This window comes from Myiozetetes cayanensis, unplaced genomic scaffold (assembly GCF_022539395.1).
Source record: "Myiozetetes cayanensis isolate MyiCay16 unplaced genomic scaffold, myiCay2020 scf10, whole genome shotgun sequence".
Lineage (NCBI taxonomy): Eukaryota > Metazoa > Chordata > Aves > Passeriformes > Tyrannidae > Myiozetetes > Myiozetetes cayanensis.
Genome location: NW_026086605.1, coordinates 30,721,758 through 30,738,408, shown reverse-complemented (window position 1 = coordinate 30,738,408; position 16,651 = coordinate 30,721,758). Strand labels below are relative to the sequence as shown.

The 16,651-nt window shown below is 36.4% G+C and overlaps 1 protein-coding gene across 1 annotated transcript in view; it reads right to left on the bottom strand.

Annotated features, from left to right (window-relative positions):
- CABCOCO1 (ciliary associated calcium binding coiled-coil 1) overlaps window positions 1-16,651 on the bottom strand; it is a 47,927-nt gene that overhangs the window by 23,593 nt on the left and 7,683 nt on the right. The window contains 2 exon segments of the mRNA XM_050340789.1: window positions 10,430-10,499; window positions 14,583-14,727. Coding sequence (XP_050196746.1) covers window positions 10,430-10,499; window positions 14,583-14,727 — 215 coding nt within the window.

Sequence of the window (16,651 nt, the reverse complement as noted above, 5' to 3'; positions counted from 1 at the left end):
TTATCACAACTCTGAGACCATATCTGGATGGCCTTCCTATAAATGAAGCACACAACATTCATCTTTATCTCTTAGAATCTATGCCATTTCCTTAGACTGTGTTCATAAGCCAAATGTGATATGCACAGTCAAAATAAACTACGGAGCAACTGCACAGGAGATATTGTCCCCTGTGTAGTGTTATTTGAATTGAACAGAGACAACAAAACTTTTACCAAGCACGTGAATTCTAACACTAAGAAAACAGTAATAGGTGTATTAGCCTGTAATTCATGCAGAATGTTCTGTGCTGTGGGACTAGTAAGAATATTTACTGCAATATGTTTTTACAATGTTGTTGGATTCTTGTAGAACCAACCAAAAAGGTCAGAAGGACCACTTCTCATAAAAGTGGAGAGCAGAAAGTTGACGTATTTCAGCTGAAAACATCTGGGTTTATGTGTGTTTTATCCTGGTCTCAGCACCATCATCAGTGGAACTCTGCAGAACCCACACAGGCTCTGGCAAAGTCTGAGACGAGGACAAAATGGAAGGATGAAATCAACTCGGAAAAAAAAAAAAAAGAAAAAGACAAACTCTCACCACCTTAGCGTCTTAAAGTCAGCCAGAGAGCCTGCCCACTCTCATAAGTATGAAAAAGCAAACATTAAGTATAAATAATTAAGTATTCCTTTTCTCTGCTTTAATTAGGTCAAGAGGAGTTTCAGGATGAGTTCACTACCCAATTTTCAACAGTGCAAATGGGAAGCCAAACCATAAAATACTTCAGATAAAAGTCTTAACCATGAAACACACCAAAATGCTCCAGCTGCCATCTTTTCTCCCCAGGGAGACACAGTATATTCTACCTATTCAATGTTGTTCTTCTGAGTGCAATGCTGCAAATACATAATGAAGTCTTAGCTTCAAATAAATAGTATAGGGACTTGGTTCTGGCCCCTTTCTCTCTTGTCTGTACAGTAATACATGGGATATCTCAGCTTACTCTCTTTGGGTGCTCACCAGGTAGATGGAGAGCACACTGCACCCCAGTATGTACACAGCTCTCCTCCCAGTACCATTTGGCAGCTCCTTCCCATATTTCTGGTGCCTTACAATATTGTTGCAGTGTATTCAGACTCCCATGAAAGAATCAAGCATTATGTTTTGGATGAAGTCCATCCCTTTGTCAAATGTTTTCCTCATTCAAGCCATTAATAAACACATTTTGAATTATTACACTGAACCTAAATGATGTCAAAGTCTTTCAAAAGTCTAGCAAGCTGCAAAGAACAAATAATACAAATGCTGAAGAAAACAGTTGTTTTGTTAATATTCTATTTACACAGCTGGGATCTTCGGAATGTTATCCATCTGTATATTTAGTAAGCAAGGCAAATTAATGCTTAGAATTGCCATTTCCTAAGTGAAAAACAAACCAGTAAAATGAGAAGAAGGCTCCCCCACAGTCTGTCTCTCTCTGCCCCATTCCAGATAGACACGCACACCTCCCCCGTAGCCATGAAGCACGAAATAACTGGAGAGGATTCTTCACAGACAGATGTAATTTATAACAATGACAGGAAAAGGCAACCCTAACTTAGAGCTTGCTGCCCTTCCTATAAAGTTCACCTCCTTACCAAGAAAAAGCAGAGAATAATTTGTTTGGTTTCTGTACTCAACTCCTTTTTCTTTTATTGTGAAAAGTTTCCATTGTCCTTTTATGTTTTGATTATTGAGTAAGTTTAGAGACTTGCCAAATAGCCCTAGATTGTTAACAGACCACCACTATTTAACTTTGAATGCTTTAACAAAATAAAGGCACAGTTCACATTAATATTCTATGCCCTCATTTTATTTATTATCTTTTCTTTGAAATTTAAACAATTTTCCTAGCTAAGGTTTATTAAATGTAAGCCTAAGTAGCAATATAAGTTACCTCACATACCAACCAGACATCCTATAAAACTCAGCTTTCTAAAGAGTAACACCACATTTTGCTGAGCTTAGCATATTTACAGGAAATCAAAATAACTTTTATGAATTAAAAACTCAAATACATCAGATTCAATGTTCAGTAGAAATACTTTATGTTGTATCTTATGACAAGCTGTAAAATTCAAGGTGAAATTAGAAGACATGCAAACTTTCCGGTGCATTTTAAAAAGGAACTTTAAAGGATTGCAAAACTTGTCTGTTATTTAAACTTGGATTACATTTGTCCTCATAACATCAACTAAATGGATAAAAATTTATTAAAATGTATATTGATTATAAATCACCATAGTAAAGAAATGTCATGCTGTTTATTTATATGAATAAGGTCAACATGTTATTCGTAACATAAGGTCACAAGATGTATGAATTTGATACATAACTATTCACCCATGGGGATACATTCCCATGAAATATCACATCACTTGCCCATTCCACAGATACTTTTATGAACACAATTTAATCTTCAAAATGATGAAAAGCTGCAGACAAAGGTAGGGGGTACAAAAGCAGTTGTTCATTATACCATAAGTTCACGTTTGCCAAGGAACAAAAATTATGCTGCAAATTCTGAAAACAGGGCAATTGCTCTGGAAAACCAGTAAGTCACACTGGACCAGCAGGTACCAAAATGGTACCAAAATGGTACCTGCTGGCAAACAACTTTAAAAAAAGGCATCTAAATCTGAACCAGCAAAATATAATGGAATGAGGCACCTTCTTGAATAACTCCGTGATCCCTGCTACGTTACATGGAAGAGTTTAACACTGAAAACAGTATCGGTTCAAAATAAAATGTATCCCTTTGTTTTTGTTGGTTTTTTGGTTGGTTGGTTGGGTTTTTTTGATTTTGCTTTTTTTGGGTTTTGTGTTTTTGTGGGTTTGTTTTTGGTTTAGTTTTGGTTTTTGTTTTGTTGGTTTGGTTTGGAGTTTTTTTTTGGTTTTGGTTTTGGTTTTTTGGCAGATTCCTCTCAAATGTTCTTTGAACTACCTAAAAGTGAGGATGTAAATAAGTCCCTGCTAACATTCCAGCAGCAGCCTACCTGGCTCTCACCAGCTTATGTACAAAAAGCTCTTTCAACAGTTTGCCATGTTGGCTAACCTAGAACCTGTTTTCTAGATTTTTGGCTCCCCAACCTGCCTTATGGAAAGCTGGGAGCACAGCACAGACCCCAGAATCATGTGGGCCTTGTTCCTGCACAGCCAACTACACTCTATGGCACCAGGATGGAGCCTGGGCTCTGAAAAGGTCTTCAAGAGCACTGCTTTGGTGTCAGGGAGTTTAAACACAGACATCTAAGAACAGCAATTCTGTTAAAAGGGTTTATTTTTCTGTTTTAAACTGGAATTAAGTCAAACTGCAAAAATCTTAGAATCTTCTATGAAACAAAATTAGTCATCTTTGCTCAGCTCCAAGTACTTTGTTTTATGCTGGTCAAGTAAAACAAGTAGAGCTCCCAAAGGGCATCAACAGAGTGAGCTATTCAGGAATACAAGAAAAGTAAAACAAAATTCATACCCTAATAGTCTGCCTTCAGTTACTTTGCTTAACCACTTTAAAATTCATCCAAGTAATTTCTGCCAATCTCAATGACTTCTATTAAAATTTACATCTTGATTGATAACTATTTTTAAATATGTGCTCTAGCCTTCTGATATAGCACTTAATCATTTGGATCATAGAATATTCTGATGAACAGCAGAAACATGCTGTCATTAACATACTGACTGTCCCTCCAGCCAAAGCCTACAGTTCCTAGTTGACCTGCATTCCAGCAAATAAACAAGTCATTAGGGCCGTTATCACAACTAGGTATGTTTACATACACCCAAACACACGCATACAGAAATCAAGCCGCTTTCTAAATAAATAATGAAAAAACTCACAGAGCACATCTGTGTATATATTAATTCCTGCACAGTTCCAGAAACGTTTTCATGCCAAGAATTCAAGGTTTTTTTCCTCTCTCTCTTACTTAACATGATACAGTCAAAAAATGTGATGTTTTGTCAACTGTAAAACTGAACTAAAAAGTTATGATGAGTTTCAATTTTACTTTTTTTTTCTCTAGTGCTTTTAGCTTTTCATACTCCAGGGTGCTGAACAATGTGACCCCAGTCAATTCTCAGTTTAACTCTGCGTATGGTGAATAGGTCCATTGAAATTAAAGTTCCCAATTTCGTAAAAAGAGGCGCTTGTTTAAAGGCTGGCTGAGTCAAAACCATCGTGCTCAGTAAACTGAAGGCACAGCCTATGTCAGCTATTTGGCAGTTTTCCTGCCTGAATTCTCTTCTTTCGTGACTTCACGCATGTTACTGAGTTAAAGAGCAGGTTTTGTTTTGTATTTGATGTTTCCTAAGAAAATAATTTAAAAAATATTACATTAATCATTCTCTAAAGCATTGTAAAAGTACTCAGCACTGGCTTAAGAATTCCACCAGCTCCCTGGAGCTCTGACAGGCTTTCAGGGCAATGCAGTTCAGCTACCAAAACTCAGGAACATTAAAATTGCTGTAGCAGACCATCAGCATGTGACCTACATGGAAATGTAACTCCTAAAGGTCAGTGTATTTCCCCTGCTGGCAAATGAGTATAACAACAACAATCTCTGAAAAACAAAGGTAGTTTCTACTGCGCAAATTATGCTTAAATATTTAAAGTAATACTTGCATACAATTCCAACAGACTCCACTTTTCATTCAGACTAATCACAAGTCCTTCAAGATCTCTCTGGTTATAGCCATAGCAAGCTTCAAGATCAAAGGATCCTGATATTCGTGATTTTTGTCACAAAACCCACTGGCTCTGCAGCTGCTTGCTTCAGTAATCCTGTCTTGGGTACGACACACTTCTGTAATGGACATCAAAAATTTCCCCTCAAGACATCAAAAGACCAAGTACCAGTTTGCTAGTTTTAAACATTCATAATCATAAAATAATGAACCTACTCCTGAAACTGTAGTTTTGATCTTCATAGCAGTAAAGGTTTGAGGAACTTGTTTTGAAGGAAAAAATAAATAAGAGCATGGAAATGAAAGAGAAATGGAACGTAACACAACATCGGTTTATCAAAGATACATGATGCCAGACTACTTTCATAGTTTATTAAATAACTAATTTTCTAGACAAAAGCCATGTGAGAGAGATGATCAATTCATGAGCGGGCAGGAATATCATCCAGATGGGACTGAATGGCCTTGAAGACTATTCACTCTCGTATTCAATGACAAATTGGGAGGTGACATTGTGGGGACATAATGTTTTTAAAACCTACTGTGCACTGGGAGTACCTCAGCTGGAAAATACAGTAATAAAGGAGAACCAGAACAGTAGATGTACGAGGAGGCAGCCACATGATACAGGTATAAAATGTGCTTCTAGGACCTATCATGTAGGCTATTCCCAACAGAGGAAAAGAAAGCACTATTGATATTTTACAAGGCCTTGCTTTTATCTCAGCAACAATATTATGTCAGTTTGGTCACTTACACTCAAACAAAACTGATTTAAAGTGGAACAATTATAGAAAAAGGCCAACAGGATGACTAGAGGCTGGTACCTTTGTAAGAATACACGTATCAAAAGTTTACCTTGAAAGCAAAGATTAGAGAAGGCTGGCTTTTCTAGTCTAGCTAAATGAAGGCTGACAATAAGATTGCTGTCTCTTTATACACCAGAAAAATAAACACAGGGGATGGAATGAGAGCTAAAGGTCAATACTGGCACAAATTGGCACAAGGACAAATGCACATAAGCTTGTCATGAATACACTCAGACTAGAAACTGAAGTTTTATAACCATTACAGAAACCAGGCACCAGGGCAGCTTTCTAAATGGAAGAGCAAAGACAAAAAATAGTTAACTTTTAAAACTGGAGTCCGACAAGTTTCTCAAGAGAATTGTGTGTTTTCCTATGAGAAAGAGGCAGTAGAGCTGACAATTGAAGACATCCCTTCCAGTCCTATGCTCCTCTTGGTGCCTTTGCCATGGTGATATTTACAAAACAAAGCAACAAAAAATCAACTCACTGGTTTTTAAGCATTACAAATATCTGAAACCCCTAGGCTTTGAAAAGCACTCCATTAGCTGGGGAATGAGTCTCTCTAGTGTGAACTGATATGCTTGTGGAAATGTTCTGTTTTCATAGATCTTTAAAATGCAGTTCTCAAGAAATCATTGAGCAAATTTGTTTAAACAATGATTGATTAACTAGTTAATCTAAATATGCAACACCTAATGAGGATTACATATCAAAGTCAAGTCCCAGACTTCAGGTCTTTTGCCATCAGAAAAAAAAAAAAAAAAACCACAACTTTACTAGCTTTCAAATAGCATATTCTTCCTATTCGCCCCCTTAAATTCAAACACAGAAGGGATTTTGTTCGAACTTAAAAAACTCCAAAAAACAGCCCAACCCACAATTGGATAACGACCAGACATAGTCCAAAAGCCTAATGTTTCAGAAAGTAAGGAGTATATGGAAGGAAGGCATTAATGGAAACTGTTTTGGAACTCTAAGTACAGAGGATGATATCTAGTGACTGCTATAATACTGAATCTGCACTGCCATTAAACTTAATCTTCGATATTTTTATTGCAACCTGACCCACTATGACATCTCTAAAGAAAATTACATTGTACACTACTATTTCAAGAAGTCAAACTTAGCTAGTCATCTGGGCCATAAAATAGCAGATTACTCCATCAGGCTGGCTAAAGCAACTAGGAATAAAACTAGATTTACCAACCACATTATTTTTATTAGGAAATGTTTCAAAGCAGACATAATCCCAAAAGACCTCAGCCTCATTCCATCCAAAAATACACAACAGAGAGCAGCAAAAAACATGAACTGTAGTATAAGGTACAATTTGTAAATGCAAGAAAAAAAATTACAAGATAGGCTGTAATATATCATCCTATCAGAGCAAAATAAATTAACTGAACATAGAAATAGAAAAGAATAAAAACTTCTACGCAATTCATGTATTAACAATTTAAACCTTTGTTATAAGATCTGACATGTGTTAATAGGAATTGCTCCACTGAATCCCTGCACATCAAGATTTAGTCTGTAGTCCTCTTGCTTTCCTTGAAATTGCAGGCTAATATAGGTGCACTAAATCACAGCTAGAGAGCAAAACCTCCAGAACAGGCAAAAGGAAAAAAACCAGTATCTTTAACAATATTCCTGAAGAACCGTGGTACGTTAGCACTACATGCATTTTATTTTGGATCACAGCCACAGAACAGCTAAAGCACAGCTTCTTCTGTAATCATTCTAAACAGGGGGAACTGCTCATAATAGTAACAGGAAAAAAAAAGCAATGAATTTACTTGGCAATCTTAACACTTCTCAGCAGTTCCTTGTACCGTCATGTTTTCTAACAGGTATTCATGCATACATAATATATAGGTCTTTGTAGATCTGGAACGGAGAAGAAGTAAGGGATTTGATAACTGGAAAGGCAAGTTTTAAATTTTAAATACTGTCAAAGTAGGTTAGAAGTGTGATGTGTGTTTTATCATCTAACCAAGCATTCGTGTCTTTCTGTTTTAACCTTTTTTTTTCCTAGGCAATATGATCACCTCAGGCAGTTTGGGGTTTGAAGGCTTTAGCCAATGCAAGAAGAAAAATATATTTAAATTAGCTAGGCAGTTGTTACTTTTTTAAAGACTTGAACACTGTCTGTATTTTACAAAGGTGGCTCCATTATGCTAGCTGCATCAAATGCAGAATATTAATCAGACTGTGAAGCTCCACTAATTATGTGCTACATTTAAATAACTTAAATTTTGTTAAGTGTCACTGGCACAGATATTGTATGCATAATCTGACTTTTGAGTCATTTCCCTTTTCTTGTCTGATTTTATTCTACACAGGAAATGACAGGGTCATTTGGAAATAACTGCAGTGAAAGATCAAAAAGGAAACCTGATTGAGAACACTGTATAATTGCCTGTGCTAGAGAAAAAAAAAAATTCCAATGAGTTTACAGCCCATCACTATAAGATTTCTCTGGAAAACACACACTGCGGTTTCTCTGAAAGGATATCCATTAAAACACTGAGTATGGCTTTTATTTGTTGTAGCTGCATCTCTTTTAAAGGAGCAGCTCTCCTCGTTAGGCTGTTGGGCTTTTATTCAGCAGGTAATTCTTTCGGCACACATCTCACTGAGCTGAAGCCATTTCAGTGGAAGCAAATCAATTCTGCTGAAGCAAGTCATTTCACTGACTTGTCTCAAAGTGTTCATTTGCAAAAGTAGATAATACTATAATTAAGCTCTTGGAACACCGTGGTTCTTGTTATTTGGGCAAATCTAGCCATTACAATTTACAGTGCCCTGTTCCAAAGAACAGGCTTTTATTGCTGGAGCTAAAAGAAAACTTTTTAGACATTAATCGTTCTCAGCTTAGAATCAGGATCACATCCAGCTGGGGGCTGTGCTGTGTCTGGAGTGGCCTTTTTTTTGTAAGACATTGGTCTACATGGCAGGACTGCAGTCAGTCCAGATTTACAGTCTAATTTCAGCACACAGCTATCCCAGTGGCTCTCCTGTTCCCTGAGCAGATCCACTGCAGAGCAGGCAACTCCAGGTGTGCTCCTGCCACAGGGACACACACCAAACCATGGCAGTCCCACCAGCTCCTCGGGGTCTGAGCTGCTCCTCTAAGGGACTGGAAATACAGAAGTAATGCTCTCCTTTATGCATAAGTATTTCTAAATAAACAAAGTTGTAGCAAAAGAACTTGAAGTCTATGCTGGATTCACCTCTCATCACACTTTAATACATAAAGCAAGCACAAATAATGCCATAAATTTGTATGTGCAGCTTCAATGCCTTAAACTTGTTACTTATTGAAGAACAATGCATCACCCTATCAAAATAGACTCTAACAGAATATAACTATTGATTTTTTTGGGTGTTGGAGTGTGGTTGGACAAATTAAAAGCTCTCTGCCATGTAACCCAGAATACAAAATGTATTAAACTGAAGTGGTGCCATAGGTAAGAAATGGCTGTAAAGGAGTTATGGCTGAAAACTGTCCTGCAGGTTTTTGTGACAGTTATAACTGTAGATGGCACTTGTTGCTTTGATGGATTCTCTCTCATCCAAGTCATTCCCAGCAATCCATTTCTGCTATTCCCTGGAGGAGGTGGTACCCTCAGCAGAGATGGTGCTCCTCAGCACCTGGGAAGGGCAACCATCCTTCCGTGGCTGGGACGGCCTGTGCTGATCTCACCCACCACAAATGCGTTTTAAGAAAACACAGAGATGTTTCTTCTACACTAGTCTGAAACTGATATGATACATTACCCAAATTTACACAACAATCACTTAATCAAAGCCTCACTAAAATCAATTTTACCAATCAGGAAGTGCTAACCACCCATTGATCCGATTAGCTAATATAAAACACCCACTCTAATACAGTAATTCTTAAATCCTGCTCTACCTATGTATTGACAGTTTAGTCACCAATTGCATCACAATTGGAATTTTAGCCCACCTTAGAAATTATCAGAATAAATTCCAAATATCTGCATCCACATCAAGAAAAGTCCTTTTTTATATTTAAAAGCATCACAGAAAGAAGTTATCCCACATCATTTACAGAGTCCAACCACCAGCTCAAAGTGTAAAGAAAATTTTCCAGTGCATTAATTTTAACGTCACTGTGTAGTGATAAGCTAAAATATAAGTGCCATCAAAAAAATTTTACTACTGTGCCTCTCTGAGCAACCAGTTGTCTCCTAATACAAATTTAAAATGTAAATCTTTTTCAATGTATTGTAACATATATCCTCAGAAGGCACAGTAAGGCTAAAGAAAGGTTTTATTTCACTGATTGAATCTGTCCATTTGATTAAAGGCCACATCCTGCATCGACACATTTTCCTATGTATTTTTTCACATGCAAGTTAGAATGCATGACAAAGTTTACAGTCAAGCCACCTCACTGCCATTAACTGACTGCTTCCAAAATGCACAACTTCTAGCTTGCTTGTTTCTTTACAGTCAGTATAATTAACTGTTGTGGCTACAGGAGAAATAAAACTCTGTACATACACATAAATACTAGGGCTGTGGTCAGACTGGCCTTGGTACACAACCTTTTCTGATTTTGACTGCTGGTTTTAAAATAGAGCCAGACTCATGCATTGCTAATTCAAATTACATGCATCAACTTACAAATACATACACAAAAGTGTTCCTGATTTAACACAACTAACAGCTTAACCAAGCACTGCATTTACACTTTTTTGAAATCCAAAATGAATTTTGAATATGAGGATCAAAACATCCAACTTGTGTTCTTTAATCAGCCATTTTACGTTAGTAACGTAGTAATGTTGACATGAAGTTGCTTTGAGCAATATAAAACATATGCCAGGGTGCACTCGTTAAATAACTCTGCATAATGAGTTCCATCTATATAAATGACTCACCTCATCACTTAACTCAAGTCCTCTAGGACCTTGGAAGAGGAGTTCAAACACTCTATAGTATTTAAATAAGCTGAAAAACAAAAGAATATGGACTGTTACAGTTGTAAATTTTTGAAAAGATAAAAATATTACAAATTTTGTTAAACTAAGGGTTATCCTCCAGCATGGTAATACTCCAAATTCTAAAAAGAGATCGTTGTTTAACTTCAGATACAACACGCAGCATATTTTGTTTGCAGGATATGCTATCAGATGGTTGTAGAAAATATAGTATGATACTTAAAAATACATCCTCTTAGTCCATATGGAATTGAACTCTGAGAAGACAAAGTTCTACTCTGAAAAAAGTAATTCCTGAAACACTTATCACCAGGATACTTATGCCTTTAATATCAGCAATGGCAGACAAGAGGGAAACAAAGCCAAATCAAATTTCAGATTCTGGGATGGGCTGCCAGTCCAGGGAGCAAGTTTGATCTTGGAACACCAAAACAATAAAGAATGGAAGCATTTATTCTCTCAAGGTCACTTAGCAAAATCAGCTTAGTATTTCCTCAAAGACAAACTAAAAAACTCGATTGACACACAGCAGTTTTGTGTATTACAACAAAAGTAACTTTAAATAGACTTTCTCAATGGCCCAAAATATTTATCTTCCTTAAAACATGTATGGCTTTCCTTTTCACATGTTTGAAATAATTTTCCTTGTTTCCTTTTCTAATGATCAATGATATGGCATTTGTTTAATCAGAGGTTTTGTTTGTCACAGTCCATCTGTTACAATTACTTCTCCTCTTAAAATCATGATATAGAACTTCTGGCTTCTGTCACGTCATTTTGGCACGTAATTTAAAACACAGCTCTGTGATTTCATAGCAAGTCCAGGCTGAAGGATGATTTTAAGAGTTTATCACACTCCTGCCTGATGTATCCGTGAAAAGTACAGCAATATTTGCAGAGAGCATCTGTAAGTGGTTCCTGTGCTTTCTGCCCAGGGACAGGACACGGGCTCTTCTCTTAAGAGAGCCATCAACGGGCCAGCAATGCCTCTTGCCTTGGCACCTGCAAGTTTGGCCACCATCAGCTACAGGTTGCCTTCCCCTAAACCCAAAACACACAGGCACTTAATTAAGCTCTTACAATATTTGCCATTTCATTTGCAGTACATTTTTATTGCAGCACTTCACTAAAGAATTCCTGACATGTTTCAGTGGATAGAGAAATGATGTTTAAACAGACTTTAGGACTTAACCTGGAAATTACTCGTACTAATGTATGGAAATACACGTCCCCTCACACACACACCTATTCTTTGCCAAAATTTTAACAGGGACTATTTGAAAAAAAATACAAAAAAAATATTTTATGAACATCACAGAAACACAAGAAATAAGACATACATCTTTCCAACTGCACTGAAAGAAATTAGCATTTCAGACTTTTTTCTTTTACTTATTCCAGTGGTTTGGAAATGAGCAAGATTTACTGCACCTAAAAATCAGGCCTTTTTCCCTTGCCCTCTAAATGTATTATGATATTCTTTATGCACTATGTTACAGGTACAAATAATATATAACATCCCCAAAAATACAAGTAATTTTATTTGGCATTTCTGAATTTTACATCTTTATTTTTAAACATAACTCTGTTCAACCTGGCACCCTTAATGCTCTATCAAGGAAGGAATTCCTCCATATAATGCTCTTTACATCAAATCACATAAATTATACATCCATATTTACACAGTGTAGTTTTCTTTCTTTAGTCAATATTATAGAAAATGCTTTTTTGTTCCTATCTGTTGTGAACAATTAAAAAATTCTATATCAGTGTTTTCAGCAATTACACAAAAAAAAATTTGCTTGTGTAAGTAAGATTAGGAATAGACCCTTTTGTGATGTCATATGAGAATCTGAAGGTGATTAACAATGACACATTTCCCCAGCTCCACTGCTTCCTGAAAGAAAATGTCAAGAGCTATGTTGATGTGTGTTTGCCCAGGGAGACAAGATAAAAAGATGATAACTGTCACCTTCCACCAAACCTGAAGGTGTCATTATAGTTGCTGCACAGTTTGTGCCAACGTAGTTAAGCATTTGTCCCTGCTTCCATTATAAATCTCAGGGGTTTAGAGCTCACCTGTAAAAATGGGATCTGAACTACAACATGTCATACTGTCTTGAATGGAAAAAAAGAGTGCTATAGGCCTATCATTTAAAATAAAACAAGAAAAAATGTTGAAGTGATACATTAATTTCAATAACTCAGTCAACCTATTTCTGAGTTCACAAAGTTCAAAGTACACTCATGTAAGTTTGCTGATTCTGTTCTTATTTGGGAAAAAATATTCCAATGACTGAAATAATGGAATGCATAAACTGGACACATACAACACATTTCAGTGTATGTGTGTATATCCATGACCTTGTAACAGCACACGCTTTTAATAAATTGAGCAGTTTGAACATAAAAACACAAATCTAGCAGCCAAAATACCATTCTGCTGCAAAAGTCTTGTGGCTTGATTGTATTCCTGCCCAGTTAATACTTTGGTGGTAGAAGGATGGAGCATCTAATCTCTTGGATGAAATTCTCGTGACTGTGAAGGAATTACTTCATGAACAAGATATCTCTCAATGGATAATTTATAAAAGAGCTATAGACATGCTATTTGGAGAGAACACTTGTTCCATATAAATACACAAAAGACACAGACAGGAAGGGAGAAGTAAAAGAAGTTGAGAGAGACATCTCAAATGCCAAGTTTCCTTTTAGTTTAGGGCTAGTACTTGGCAGGACATGGGTTTGCCTTGACTACAGAAATTTGAGATTTAAAGAGATGTTCCCATTTCATACGGGAAGAACCTGAAGGGTTTTTGTATTTTCCATGAAAAAGATACAAAGGAGAAAAAATCAGAGAGCAGGAGAAAGAGACAAACTTTATAGCCAATTTTAAGAGAAATTGCCTGTGATGGGTTTAAATCTCCTGTCTGAATCCAAGTACTGTAAACTGGAAGGCTCGTAACTACCCTAATATTTTTGCCTGTCTTCAAGAGGAAATACTTTTCTGCATTCAGGAAAACACTCTAAAAAAACCTTATTTGACGTGTCAAACTTTTCCTAGCAAAAGAACAGTCTGAAAATTCCCAACAAATCTATATATGGATCAGTTATGATCTTAAGGAGTTTTTTATGCCCATCTGCCACAAATTCCCCTCTAAACAGCATTCAGGTAAAAAAATGGGCTGAAGGGCTACAGATGCAGTGCAGGGTATGAGCACATATTACAAGACCAACTTCTTAACTGTCCATCTCCTTGTTCCCCGACATTCAGGGGTGATAAAAGAGCTTGAGAACCACTCTGTCCACCATGCACTGGAAACAGTGGTGTGTGAGTAGAGTCACTGACTTAAACATGGAATTTCATGGAGAAAGGTCTGTACACATTACTATATAGTAGGTGCTATCAGACTCTTATTCTTCTCAGATAAATAACTGAATTACTGCTGTTTGCATCTCTTTCTGTATCTCTTGTCAGAAAACATTTTCATGCAGACAGTGGAATTTTGCTGGTTTTGAAATGCAACATTTTTATGACTCTTATATGATTGTAACCTTAAGTTTTACTTCTGTAAAGTAAAAAAGTTTAAATCACTTAAGAAGTCCACTACAGCTGTCAAGGCCAGACTTTAGAGTTACAGACGAGACCTAAAATTCTATTCGGATGGAATTTAAAAGTAGCATGTTTTAAAAACAAATCAAGAATATTCTCTATATACCATTCTAACTGTTTCCTTTTATTACTCAAAACAAAACTCAGAAGGAATATTTTCAGCAGAATCTTACAGTTTGATAAACTTCCAGTCTAAATTTATTTTCTGGGCTTTGACAACTGAGGCTAGATCTTTACTTGTATATTCTCTCTTCTTTTCCTGTTCTCTCTTCTTTTTAATGGTTTAAGGTTTTATCTGTACAGTATGTTGGCACAGTAGGAACATATCCAGTTAAATAACAGCAATTTAATAATTTTTAATATGTGAATAATTTAATTATTTTGTATTTAATAATAACAACAACAATAATTTTACCAGTCATTTCCCCACTATGTTAAATTACTTTAATAAGAAATAACAGATTCTGTAGCAATAAATACCTGTTAATGAAGTAATCAATGATTGCTTTGCCTTGCTCAATGCTGAAGAAATTCAAGTCACCACCTTGTTCTGAATCAGTTTCTCCTATTTCAGCCATTGCTCTTTCCAGTTCTTTTAAATTATCTCCTAAGGTCATATGTTTGTCTGCAAAATAATCCCAAAGAACAAAAACTAGGAACATGACAAGGTGGAGTGGGGCTTTTTGGCCCATTTTAATTATAAGACTTCTTGAAGTTTTAGTATGAGCCATGACAAAACTTAAAAAGCAACAGCAGTCAAAGATTTCTCTCTGTTGGCATTATTCTCATCAACAGAGTGTCCATTAAAATTCCATCACAAAATCACCAAGGATCATAATAAGGGGTGCTCAAGATAGTACAGCTTGGCCTCTTACCTAGGTAGAGATAACCACAGCAGAAAGATATGAAAATTTGATTATGTTTTAGCTCTAAAATAAATTTACTACTGTTTATGTATTGTAAAATATTATATTTCTGACCATGCCCCTTACAACATAACCCATTAATACAGGAACAAATATTAAAAAGTGAAACCAATTTTTTTTAAGTGCTTACAATCATAATTAAACGTGAATATGCATAATACCCTCCATGTATCATCAAACTTGAAGATATTTTTGCACCCCTCCAGAACAGATACTTACCATACTTTTTTACCCTGGAAATCAAAACTAAATGCCAAAGCAGCTTTGAATTAGAATTCAAATTCTGCTTGTTAACTTTCTTGACAAAGAGGAAAATCTGAAATATAGCAGTGTTTGCTGAACACATAAAAAGAAAGGATTCATCTTTCTGATTTGCACACAGTGTCTGCCATCACTAAAACCACAGGGAGTTTAAAAAACAAAGCTTCGAACACAATTTACTTTTTCGGTTTTTATCTAAAAAATCTACAGCAAAAAATGGGGAAATACACACCACACCAGTGGTGAAATAGATTTATTTTCCTTCCTGTTTTAAGTCTCTACTGATACACTCCTTGGTTTTTTGTACAGAAAACAAATTAAAAGACTTATAAGACTTTTGTTCTTTATAGTTTTGCCCTTTAGTGGTACAGTAATCAAAGGCCTGGAAACTTCACCTCAGTTTTGAGTAAGAGAGGCAGCACAATACAAATAACCATAATGGAGGGGACAAGAAAGAAATGCAAAGAATGTGGAGGAAATGGAAGCCATGGGAAACGAGGAAGAGCAACAGAACCAGAAATATCACCCTTTGTAGGGAAGTGAAGCTACAGAACAGGATCACCCAGACCCAAATCTGTTGCCAGCTCATCCAAATTTTCCCTTTCCTGTGCACACCTGATTTTCAGCCCCACCTACCTCTCTTGGGAAGGCTCTCACAGCACTTCTGTGAGGTAAGGAGCACTTTACCCTCAATGTACAGAAGAGGAATCAAATCATGTAACTCATTCTGGCTCCCAAACTACCAAAGCCTCCAGTTTTCCTTTCTCCTTTACCAGCCTTAAATGCATTTCCACTACCCTCCACTAAATCCATTCCTCCTGCTCCATGCCACTCTTGCTATTGGGGCCAAATCAGTTTAATTCTCCAGGCTGCTTGTCTCCAGGTGCAGGGAAGGGAAAGCAAAGGGTCATTAATATAGAAGACATTAGAGTTTTGCTCTTAATTTAAATGTTTGGTCTGGAAACTCGCACCAGCTGAGAATAGTAATTACAAGAAAATTCATCTCAGCCCTGGGCTACAGCGTATTTTATAAAATGGATTATTCAGGGAACTTAGCTGTGAAGAAAATATAAGAACAGTCCTGTAAGCATTTAAAAACTGCATTTTCTTTCCCTAAAACCCTTGTATTTTAGCCAAATCCAAATGGATTTTCACAGGAACAGCAAAAAGCAAATTCACAACCTTTGTTTGCCAAACCTTATGTCTTTACCTCAAAGCACAGGGGTATTAGAGTTGTTAAAAAAAAAAAAGACACAAAATAATTTTTTTTTCTCCATAGCCTCTGTCTGCAAGCCCACTGAAAGGGATCAGCTGCAATTTTATATATAAAAATTAATCCAAGGCAGACACCGCCATGGAAAA